Source organism: Tarenaya hassleriana, unplaced genomic scaffold (genome assembly GCF_000463585.1).
Source record: "Tarenaya hassleriana unplaced genomic scaffold, ASM46358v1 Cleome5, whole genome shotgun sequence".
Lineage (NCBI taxonomy): Eukaryota > Viridiplantae > Streptophyta > Magnoliopsida > Brassicales > Cleomaceae > Tarenaya > Tarenaya hassleriana.
The window spans coordinates 982,876-993,943 of record NW_010967707.1 but is presented as its reverse complement, the minus strand read 5'-3'; the positions used below and the strand labels follow the sequence as shown (position 1 = coordinate 993,943).

General features: G+C 40.6%; 5 protein-coding genes across 5 annotated transcripts in view; 3 read left to right on the top strand and 2 right to left on the bottom strand.

Annotated features, from left to right (window-relative positions):
• Positions 1 to 329, bottom strand: part of LOC104826074 (1-aminocyclopropane-1-carboxylate oxidase homolog 11-like) — a 1,874-nt gene extending 1,545 nt beyond the window's left edge. The window contains exon 1 of the mRNA XM_010558587.2: positions 8 to 329. Within this exon, the coding sequence (XP_010556889.1) occupies positions 8 to 240 (233 nt within the window). The 5' untranslated portion in view covers positions 241 to 329. The remainder of the gene's footprint in view (positions 1 to 7) is intronic.
• Positions 330 to 797: 468 nt separating this feature from the next.
• LOC104826072 (MATH domain-containing protein At5g43560-like) lies at positions 798 to 7,710 on the top strand. The gene is given in 15 exon segments (XM_019204153.1): positions 798 to 1,567; positions 2,308 to 2,430; positions 2,433 to 2,528; positions 3,166 to 3,277; positions 3,617 to 3,705; positions 3,797 to 3,865; positions 3,936 to 4,068; positions 4,278 to 4,399; positions 4,402 to 4,799; positions 5,003 to 5,115; positions 5,386 to 5,533; positions 5,642 to 5,712; positions 5,714 to 6,088; positions 6,176 to 6,353; positions 6,574 to 7,710. Coding segments are annotated over 14 exon segments (2,034 nt in total). The 5' UTR covers positions 798 to 1,567; positions 2,308 to 2,357; the 3' UTR covers positions 6,631 to 7,710.
• LOC104826073 (MATH domain-containing protein At5g43560-like) lies at positions 7,172 to 7,851 on the top strand. Its single transcript, XM_010558586.2, has one exon. The coding sequence runs from the start codon at positions 7,189 to 7,191 to the stop codon at positions 7,600 to 7,602; it is 414 nt and encodes a 137-aa protein (XP_010556888.1). The 5' UTR covers positions 7,172 to 7,188; the 3' UTR covers positions 7,603 to 7,851.
• Positions 7,852 to 8,052: 201 nt separating this feature from the next.
• LOC104826071 (40S ribosomal protein S15-4) lies at positions 8,053 to 9,940 on the top strand. The gene is made up of 4 exons (XM_010558584.1): positions 8,053 to 8,162; positions 8,274 to 8,422; positions 8,537 to 8,594; positions 9,455 to 9,940. Exons 1-4 carry the CDS (start codon positions 8,160 to 8,162, stop codon positions 9,701 to 9,703), a joined length of 459 nt encoding a protein of 152 aa, XP_010556886.1. The 5' UTR covers positions 8,053 to 8,159; the 3' UTR covers positions 9,704 to 9,940.
• A 100-nt stretch (positions 9,941 to 10,040) lies between these two features.
• Positions 10,041 to 11,068, bottom strand: part of LOC104827376 (transcription factor bHLH92-like) — a 1,269-nt gene continuing 241 nt past the window's right edge. The window contains exons 2-4 of the mRNA XM_010560549.1: positions 10,860 to 11,062; positions 10,497 to 10,775; positions 10,041 to 10,278 (exon numbers count right to left, since the gene is read on the bottom strand). Of these exons, the coding sequence (XP_010558851.1) occupies positions 10,180 to 10,278; positions 10,497 to 10,775; positions 10,860 to 11,062 (581 nt within the window). The 3' untranslated portion in view covers positions 10,041 to 10,179. The remainder of the gene's footprint in view (positions 10,279 to 10,496; positions 10,776 to 10,859; positions 11,063 to 11,068) is intronic.

Here is an 11,068-nt window from a genome sequence, read left to right as displayed (position 1 = left end):
GACGCTCTTACGCAAAGTCACGTCCTTGTCGACGCCTTCAAGGTCTATGGTAGGGATTGCGAGATTAGGGTTTGGTGCAGGAGATGGTTTCTTGTCGTCCAAGGTACCTGGAGGGAGATGGAATATTCGAGGAATCTCTGTGATTGCAGTGTCCACGAGCCCTTTCACGCCTGCTTTCGTCTCGTCAAAGGCTTTAAGCTCACTCGCACGATCGTATTCTCCGGAGTTCGTGGCGACCATTTTCCTCTTGTGAATGATCGATTATCTCCGACAATTTTTTTTTATTTATCAAAATTGCAAAATGACTCAAATTCTATAAAAACGTATTTTATCGCAAAAGTAAGAGATAAGGATGATCGGAACTTTAACGGCTGGAGTTTTGTAATGGTGGGACCAACAAATCTTGACTCTTGCGTTTATGATGTCAACTTGCTAAGAGCCGTAAGCGAATTTATTTCTTATTTTGAAAATTCGGACAAAAACGAAAGTTGCGTATTAGCACACGGAACTTCCTTTCTTTTCAATTAATTTAGATTTTTTTTATGGTTTTTTTGTTTTCTTGAGGTCTTTTCAAATGAAAAATAAAAAGGGAGAGAGAGAGAGAGAGAGAGAGAGAGAGAGAGAGAGAGAGAGAGAAATCGTATTTCACTAGTTTGATATTTGAATTTTGCTAACCATATAAATAAATGAAATCTAACGAACAATACATTTAAAAATTAAAATCCATATTCATACGCATTTCATGCGACTCAAAAACTTTATATTAAAAATTCATATTCATGTTACAAGAAACAGCAGCAACCATGTAATTATAAAAAACTATATACATAACCACATCAATATGTGATTGCATATTAACACCACTTTGATTAAATTTCAATCCCTTAACGTCATGAATATTCATAATTTCATATCAATTCATGGATGGATGAAATTGCAATTCAAAGCAGGTTTTAAATTTTTTTAAAAGAAAGGAAAAGAGGCCCAACGGGCCCGATTTCAATGATAAATTAGTATTTTGGGTTCAGATAGTTGGATATTTTGAGCCCAAACCCAAAAAAATCGACCGTGAAGCAGACATTTATATAATTTCAATTATATAAATGTTACATATAATAAGAATAACACGAATAACAATATAACGAATTTATTATAAAAGTAAAAATTGATATTATAGGCATGGAGGGTCGGCCGAGCGAGCCAACCCTATGGGGGGGTTTTCCACAAATTGTGTCGGCCATATGTCTTGATTTCCATACAGCACCCACCCCCTTTCATTTGGGGTGAGCGTGGCAGAAATAGCCATCCGACCCTTTTTAATTTCTTTCGCTCCCAATCAGTTCTCTTTTATAACCACTCTCCCCTGCTCCTCGCATTCATTATTTCCGATGTGGGACAATGAACAGATCTTATAAACCCCGATTTTTGAAAAAAAAATAACCCCTACAAACCCAAGCTTTATCGCTCTTCCATCGTCTCTTTTGTTCTCTCTCTAGAATCTGAAAGAGCAGCCATTAACCCAGTCGAAGAATAGACTTCTCTTTGCTCTTTCTTGCCACCGACGTAGGTTCGCTTCGATCTAAACGATGCCGTTAACGCCCCTCTTAGTCTCGCTCCCTTGTTCTTCAGATATCGTGCGGCTTAGGTTTCCTATTCCAATCTTGTTTTATTTTTACTCGTGAGCGGTTTTGGCTACCCGATCGTTGATTGCTTGTTTCTGGGTTTTGGCTGGTTTTTCGATGCTATCATGCAATTGGGTGCAGCCATGGAGATTTAGTTTATACTTGATACAAACTGGAGATTGGTTTTTTCTTGTATTTTACAGCTGGGTTTTTTTTAATCCATCTCTGAAAGATTGGATTTAGGGTTTATTGCCCAATTGATTACTGCTGGGTATTGATTTCAGCCATGAATTCGGTTGCTTCCCCATCCCACCGAGAGAATGGATTGTGGATTTGGATTTGCGATGTTTTTTGCTCAGCGGTTGATTGATAGAGTTTGGCTGTTGGAGCCAGATCGTTATCCTAGGATCAGTCAATCTATGATTCTAGGTTTTGATAGAGATAATAAACAGACGATTCTTACAGTCGGAGAAAAGTTGTCTGCTTGTTTTTTCCCGTTTCAATGGGTAAAACAACCGCTTTAGTTATTGTTTAGACAGTGAACTTCTCGAACTCTGAAGCATAGGGACGTTGTTTTCCTGATTGATATTTCACATTTTGATTGGTGTCGTGTTTTGAATGGATTGGAATGCGGGATTGTCAGAATTTAGGAACTAATCTGCTCTGCCCAATCTTTGGTTTTCAGACAAGGAAGGAGATTCAACATTTTGGCGTGTAAACTACTGTAGCAGGGGAATGTACAAGACTGTTAATGGAGAAACTCAAATCCGACCGGTGGAGGAGAATACAAATGGAGAGCTGAGCCAATCGGGGAAGCACTAGTTGAGTGGCGGTCATCTGATCAAGTGGAGAATGGAACTCCATCGGCGTCACCCCCTTACTGGGACACTGATGATGATGATGATGGTACATGTTTCGTACATGCAGCATGTATTCTCCTGAACGTATATTGATTTCCCACCCAGGAGTATAAAACTCGAATGTTCCCTACTTCAACTATATTTCTGTAATGCTTCATATAAGTGAACGTATGTGAATGGATGTGAGTCAATAAGATCAATCTTCCATGTATCGTTCTATTCATAAGTTTGCGTTGTATTGTAGTTACCAGAATGCTATGGTGGGTTCATGGCGTTGCATCTTGTTCAAGCCAGTGTTTTTCTTTTACAGATAATGTTTGTGATCCGTTCTATAATTGTCATGCAGCAGACGAAACTTGCAAGATCATAGTTGCTCTTTCTGTGACTGATTGGTCTTGTTTCCTTTTCATTTTTGTCTCATCATTTATTGTGCTTGATTAAACAAATGCATGAATCCAAAGAAACTGTAATCAAATGTTGTGCTAGAAATGGAAAATTAGGATTGTTATCTGTTTTTGTTCTTATTTATTTGGGCTGTGTCGGTTCTGTTTAGAAGTTTAGTTTTGTACAGTATCCTACTATGTATTCTTAAGGTGATTCTCCTTTTCTGTTTTGTTTTGTACTATGTTGTACCATGCATGATTTTTCCGGTCATTTCCTCGGAAACTGGTTCTTTTTGCTAGGGCAAAAACCCTCTGAACTATATGGGAGACATACATGGAAGATCGATAAATTCCCAGAGATCACCAAAAGGGAGCTCCGTAGCAATGCTTTTGTAGTTGGCGGCTTCAAATGGTACGTGGCTTACATTTTGTTTCCCATCAACGTATTTTGGCTTTCTTGGTGAAAGAATTTTTTTCACATATTGAATTCTGAAGCAGTTGTTATGTTATATGCACATCAATGTAGAAGTTGCAAGCAATTCGCTCGGACTTCCTTGTTTGATATTTGACAACATGACCCTGTGTCGCTATGTCACGCCGAAGGCATGGTTATGGGTCTTACGTCAACATGACCGTTTTGTTCTAAGTTCTTAGTTTCCGTATCCAGTTTTCAGTACCTGGACTGACAGAACATGGGATTTGATTCCACGTCTCTGATCTAATTCCACTTACCTTTATTTATGCATGGCAGGTATATTTTGATTTATCCCCGGGGCTGCGATGTTTGCGACCATCTTTCTTTGTTTCTCTGTGTGGCAAACCATGATAAACTTCTTCCAGGTCAGTACTGTTGTCCACTTGTCTTTAACTTAGGTGTAATTTCTGTCTGCAAACCTAATCACGCTGGTTATTTTGTCATATCCCAAGGCAGGTTGGAGTCATTTCGCACAGTTTACAATAGCTGTGGTGAATAAAGATCCAAAGAAATCGAAATACTCAGGTTACCTTTTGCGTCTTTAATTTTCTTGCTCCCATCTCATGTTTCAATATACAGATTACCATTCTTGCAGATACTTTACACCGGTTCTGGAAGAAAGAGCATGATTGGGGATGGCAAAAGCTTATGGAGTTACCTAAATTGCAAGATGGGTTCATAGATGATTCTGACTCTCTTGTAATAAAGGCTCAAGTTCAGGTCATCAGGTAATACAAGATTGACTCAATCGGAAGCCATATGCAAAAAACAAAAAAAAAAAAAAAAAAAAAAAAAAAAAAAAAAACCATTCTGGGCTCATTTTGCTCACAGTTCAGTAACTTTTCCCAGGATGCATTTGTTTCCTTCATACCATTGTTGTCCCGTGGTGTTGCTACCTTTGCTTTGTACATAATATTTCTTAATTGAATTATTGTAGAGAGAGGATGGACCGACCATTTCGGTGCCTTGATTGTCAGTATAGGAGAGAACTCGCTAGGGTGTATTTGACAAATGTAGAGCAAATTTGCCGACGATATACCAGTTTTGATCTATTTGCTCTTAAAGTCTGAGCAATTTTGCACAAAAATATTGGATATTTCTTGTTGGTTGCAGCTTCTATGCCTTCTGGTTAGGAATGGATCAAAACTCCAGAAGACGTATGTCGAGGGAGAAAATGGACATGATACTGAAAATAGTGGTAAAACACTTCATAGAGAAGGAAGTCACATCCACTTTGGTGATGGATTCCTTGTATAGTGGATTGAAGGCACTTGTAGGCCAATCTAAGAACAAGAAAAGTAGGCAAAGACTGTCGGATGCCGAAGAATCACCAGCTCCAATTGTTAGTGTGGACAAAGATACGTTTGTATTAGTTGATGATGTGCTGTTACTCCTAGAAAGGGCTGCTCCCGAGCCATTGCCCCCGAAAGATGAAAAAGGTCCTCAAAATCGTACAAAGGTAAGATTCATTTTCATATAAAAAAATTCCATCATTTTTCGTAAATGGGCATTCATCGTTTTTCCAGTTTGGTAGGCTCTGTTATTCGTGTAAATTGCTTAAAAAATGAACATTTGTGAGTTGTGACACTATCTGATAGAAAATTATGCTGGTATTGATGGCACTGAGTCACTGACTGCTTTGTATTCGTCAACATCATCTAGGATCGCAATGCTGGAGAGGAGTTCAACAAGGAAGCCATTGAATGTGATAAGAGGCGTTTAACTGAACTGGGTAGACGAACTGTGGAAATATTTGTTCTTGCCCATATCTTTAGGTAACATGGTGGAATCTCTCTCTCTCTCTCAGCTTTGAAAATCTCGGAAACATGTGTGCTGAAAAAGAACAAACTGTCTACTAGTTCGGTCATGTTCAATGCTGTAATGTTAATTCCAGTACAGAGCAAAAGCTTTACATTACAGTCAAAAGATGTCATTCACGGAACTATATCAGGGCTACTCTTTTTTCTTCTACATGTTATCATGTCGTTTTGTTCCTTCAATCTGTGGTTCATGTGTTTTACTGTAAATCTTTCTGAGACATGCAGTAACAAAATTGAGGCCGCATTCCAAGAAGCTGTAGCATTGAAGAGGCAGGAAGAGCTTATCCGTGAAGAAGAGGAAGCGTGGCTGATGGAAAGCGAACAGAGGGCCAAACGAGGGGCTGAGAAAGAGAAAAAATCTAAGAAAAAACAGGTTCAATACTTCTGCAGTTTCAAACTAGTTTTGTCTCTCATTCTTGTTTTCTTTCTTCTTATCAATCTGTCAGAATGATCTGATTGTTTGGTTATTGGGCATTCGTAGGTGAAACAGAAAAGGAACAAAAACAACGGGAAGGAAAAAAGGATGGAAGAAAAGTCGAGTTCCCAAACAGATGGTTTCCCCAATGGGGAAAGCACAATCTACCATGGAAAACCCCAATACTCTTGGAGATGTTTCTGACATATCCGATTCTGTGGATGGTTCGGGTGAAATCCCTCAGCCCGATTCAGAAGATAGAGACGGTATCCCTGTGCATTGGGATACGGACACATCTGAGATTCATTCTAATCCCACCGGAGGCAGTAGTAGCAGAGGAGGAGGCGGTTCCTCCATATCTATTTCAAATGGAGTTACAGAAAGAAAGAATCAGTCTGTGATAGATGATAGTTCGTCGACTTTTTCTAATGACTCGATCCAATCAGGGGTAACCACCAACGGGTCCTGCAAAGGGAATATCTTAAACCATTGCCACCATAAGTTGCCGATCAAGTAAGTTTTTTTTCTTTCATTCTGCTTTATTTATCTTGTCTGTTTCGAATCTTTATAACCCGTTGTACATACCTTGTTATTTTGCAGAGGAAAGAACCGACAAGGCAAGGTGATGTCTGATTCCTGCAGTCTGGGGAGTGAAATAGATGATCAATCTTCGAAACATGCAACGGACCCGAGGAATCAGAACCATTCTTCTTCCGAGCCAGGCGAGGTTGGTGAATCTGAACCAGAGAGGTCTGGGGAGCGTAGTCCTGTTATGGAGGTGGGTTACTCTCATGCTATTTATATCTGAAATTAGAAGAGATGTGTCGATAAGCTGAAGAAAAGGGGCATAAAAGGTTCTGTTTTTGCAAGATAAGAGTTGGTTGATAGCTCTATTGGCTTCTTAAGACAAATTTAGGGTCTAGGGTTTAGGTTAGGGCCCTTAGGGGTTTATTTCATCATCATTGAGCTGATATACAGATTTTTTTTTTATACTGCAGGAACGTAATGAGCAGACAACAAAAAATCACGAATTCAGTGGATATGGATCGTCCTAAAGAGAAAAGCATCGCTGTTCTTTCCTGTCCGAAATCTGCTCCTAGGAATCCTACATCCGAGAAAAAGGGCGTTCCAAATGCAGAAACCGTTCCAACCAGGAAAGTAACATCGAACGGGCCTCCTTCATCTGATCAAGCACTGACGATCGGTCCCAGAGGTAAGACTCCAGCTCAAAAACCTGTTGAAAAACCCGTGACGCAACCAACACCTTCTATATCGAGGCCTTCGAGTGCGCCTATAATCCCTCCCCGAATGCGACCAAACCCTATCGTCTCTACGGTTCAGACTACCACATGGGTTGCCCGTTCAGCTGGCCGGTTGGGTCCTGACCCGTTGCCGCCAAGTATCCAACCCTACATTCCTCAATCCTATAAAAGTGCCATAGCGGGTAACACCGTCGGTTCAAGCTCACAACCTCCTCCAATCTCGGCATCTTATCAGTCATTGAGTTTTTGCTTAAGTATTAGTTGTCGGGATTCTACCTCGGGTACTCATGGACAGAAGGGAGTTCAAGTTATCAGAGGGAGACAACCATCAAAGCTGACCCATATACAGCCATGGCAACCACTGCTGATGATGATACTCAGTTCTGGCGACAGAACCAGAGCATGGTGACCGATGAGTTCCCCCACCTCGACATCATCAACGACCTGCTCGAAGATGAAAATGGCAGCAATGGAGGAAATGGATTCCATGTGCCACAACTGTTCAACCTCTGCCGCCAGTTCGCACATTATCAAGGAACAGGGCTCTCGGGTGGTGATGAGTTGTTGTCTTGCAGGTCACGGAAGAGTTACAGTGATGAAGGATTTGGCCATGGCGATTGGGAATACATGCATCATCATGCCTCTGCTTCGGCAAACATGGACCTGTCTTTGCTGTCGATGATGAATCCGGATGAGTCGGGTTGCCCGAGTTTATCGTCAAGCATCAATGGCTGTTCTGAATTCAGGCCTTCAAACGGGCACTGAGGAAACATGCCATTCAAAAGAGGGGGGAGGGATCTTGCTTCTTTAAGGACTGGTATCGTGTAACCTTATAATTATATACCATCATCAAGAGACATCTTTTCAAGATAAGTTGCATCTGATTCAAGTAACAAGGTGGGTGATTTGATCGCGAATACGTCGTCGTTTCATCCTGAATTGTGTTTCTAAATTGCAACACGTGTCGTTTTTTGGTTGGGCGGCTTATAACGCGGAAGCTTTCGGTGGATTTCATTTATGGGCTCAAGTCCGGATGTCGATTTCATTTATGGGCTTTATCAAGTTCAAAGCCCATTATCTAAGCCTAGTTTTATTTGAACGATGTCGTTTTACTGCCCAAGAGGCCCAAGGCCCAAGGCCCAGAAACAACTTGTCTCAAGGAAAATGTCAAGGCCCTAAATACTTCTAGGGCTACTACGTCTCACCTGATATAAATTGTCTGCCCTACGTCACGGTCACTCTTTTTTTCGCTCACAAAACCGAAGGGGCTAGAGTTTCGAGCTGCGTTCGTTTTAGGGTTTATCCATCCACGATATCCTACAATGGTCAGTCTCTCTCTCTCCCTCTATATTTTTGTATGTGCGTGTATCTCTCTCTGAATCTTTTCTCCGATCGGATCGTCGAATTGATGATTGTAAGCGTATGCGAACCTTTAGGCGGACGTCGAACCAGAGGTCGCGGCGGCGGGACTGCCGAAGAAGAGAACGTTCAGGAAGTTCTCCTTCAGAGGAGTCGATCTGGATTCTCTTCTCGATATGAAGACCGATGAGCTTGTTCAATTGTTCCATGCTCGTGCTCGCAGAAGGTGAGAATTCGAACCTGACGATACGTGGGTTTTAGTACGTAGGTTGCCTTTTAATGAAGGTGTTCGTTGGTTCTGATCTGGGTTTATCTGGTGATTGCTTCTGGGATTTTGCAGGTTCAAGAGAGGATTGACGAGGAAGCCGATGGCCCTGGTCAAGAAGCTCCGTAAGGCGGTTAGTTATCGTACTTTTTTTTAATTCGTTGTTATAATCTGATCAATTTTGAATTCTCTTTGGCTTTGTTAGCTTATGCTTGTATTTTTCATCGTTGAATACATTCTTATACTCTTTGGGAAATAGTTTGTAATTGGAGAAGTAGGTTTTCTTTTCATGTTCACCTATTGCAGGGAGAGAAAGTTTGATATCTTTTCCTTTTGAAATTTTCTACTTTAACACAGATTTGCGGGCTTCTCAGATGTTTAATGTAGTTTCTGTCGGTGGGTCCTTTCCTGATTCTGCTTATGGATGAAAAATGAGTTATCTTGGTTTGATTTCCTTAAGTTTCAACAGTGTGAGTTTCCACTATAACAACTTAGAATGTGTATGTCTTGTTTTTTGGATTATCTTTTTATGATTTAGCATTGCTATAATCGAAATTTTAGCATTCGTTACTCATGTTGTTTGTGTCTGTCTTGGTATTGGCTAATTTCTATCGTTCATTCGAGAAATGTTCTGTCAGATTTTTCTCTTAACAGATTGTTGTATTTCAGAATGTGCCTGGAATTCTAGCACATGTATTTAATCTTAGTCTTTTTTCTGGCTTACCACCTGGAGGTATAGCAAATTGGATCTTCCTATTAATGCTGCTCTATTTTCTTATCGTTCTCCCGATCTGTCAATGTTCAATTTGGATACAGATTCACTACCTCGTGATGGTTTCTGTGTTTGATCTCGAAGAAGTCCACATTACTGTAGTTGTCTTTTTCTTCTTGTCAGTGTGTGAATATAAGATTTCTCTATTATCATCTCTTTGCTATGAATATCCATACTTCTGGCTGAGATAAATACTAATTACAGAATCTTAATTTTGCCAGAAAAGAGAGGCGCCGGCCGGTGAGAAGCCAGAACCAGTCAGAACTCACTTGAGGAACATGATCATTGTGCCGGAAATGATTGGAAGCATAGTCGGAGTTTACAACGGTAAGACATTCAACCAAGTCGAGATCAAGCCCGAGATGATTGGTCACTACCTGGCCGAGTTCTCCATCTCCTACAAGCCGGTTAAGCATGGTAGGCCTGGTGTTGGAGCTACCCACTCTTCCAGGTTCATTCCCCTCAAGTGAAGCTCCCTCTACGCTCCTGTTCTACTACCCCTTTCATGGCGATTTAGGGTTTTGGTTTTGAGGCTCCGGCCCGTCATTATAGATGTACTATTGACTCTTGATTCCTGCTTTCACAAAGATGATCTTTGAACTATTTGGGAATCCATCATTTTGGATTTATTTTTTCTGCATTCGTACTCTGATAGTGTCCTGTCTTACTATGCTACTTTAAGAACATGTACTGGAGATTTCTGCCCACATCATCCCTTCCATCCCATATTGTGTTTTCTTCGCTGTTTTTGTGTTTGATCCATATGACAAATACAAATTGACACGTTTTTAATGTAAATTGATGGTCTTTGGGACACATTTTTAGAATATGTCAGTTTCTATAGCGAAGTAATGAAGGTCAAATAAATAGCAGTGGGAATTTATATACAAAAAAATGAAAATAACAAATAATAATTATAAAGAGTTAGTCAACGGAAATGAAACATTTAGTCTTTGCAGAAGGAAGCTTCTGGGAGAAAGAGAAGTTTCCATTCAGCTTCTTGGAGCGTTTTTTCCAGTGTTTGTTCAACCTCGCCTCCTGCTATCTGCCAAATCCGCACGCCACAACCCCATTTTTATTATTCTCTAAATTTTTGAATACAATAATCCCAAAATTTTAAAATAACTATATATTTATAGTTACTAAAATATGAAAGTAATATGAATCATGTGTGTAAATTTTAACAAAACAGAAGAAAAAACATCAGAATTGTTTAATTGAAAACTGGCTAGTGTGTTCACGCCCATGTTCATGATGGAGTACCTGAGATTCGATGGTCATGGTTGTAGAGAATTCTCGTGGGGAGAACTTTGCCTGAATCGTTACGGATTTTGCGCCAATGGCTTTCAGACACTTGAGAGCTTCTAACATGGAGTCTGTCCCTGAAACAGGGTCTTCTACTTTCAACGCTATCTGCTTCTCCTCACTCGCTGTTTTTAGATTCGCTTCCAACACGTGGATTCTTCTCTCTAACTCTCTCTTCTGTCTTTGCAACTCTCCGATCCTGTTCAGGGCACTCTGAACAATCGAGTTTTTGTCGTTCTGACCGCATAAATCATGATTGTCAGTGAATATAGCATTATATATATAAGTGTATGTATGTATGTATGTATGTGTGTATATTACCTTAGTTCCAGAGGGTAAAAGAGAATGCAGAGCAAAATAACTCTGTCTCTGTTTGTCTCTTCTCGCTCTCTCGTTGATCATATGCCGCCGGCATCTATCTCTCGCCGGAGCCGCCGCTTTCCTCCTCTCCTCCCAATTCCTTCTCAGAAGATCCGCCATCCTCCTCTTTATGTTTCCGGCCGCCACCGCGCCTCCGCCATCGGCTGGGG

What these genes read in the sequence shown, in the direction of transcription:
- LOC104826073 (XM_010558586.2), top strand. Translation starts at nt 7,189, where the DNA reads ATGGCAACCACTGCTGATGATGATACTCAGTTCTGGCGACAGAACCAG.
- LOC104826071 (XM_010558584.1), top strand. An exon ending in CATGCTCGTGCTCGCAGAAG is followed by an intron (nt 8,423 to 8,536) that starts GTGAGAATTCGA and finishes GGGATTTTGCAG; the next exon opens with GTTCAAGAGAGGATTGACGA. An exon ending in TCAAGAAGCTCCGTAAGGCG is followed by an intron (nt 8,595 to 9,454) that starts GTTAGTTATCGT and finishes TAATTTTGCCAG; the next exon opens with AAAAGAGAGGCGCCGGCCGG.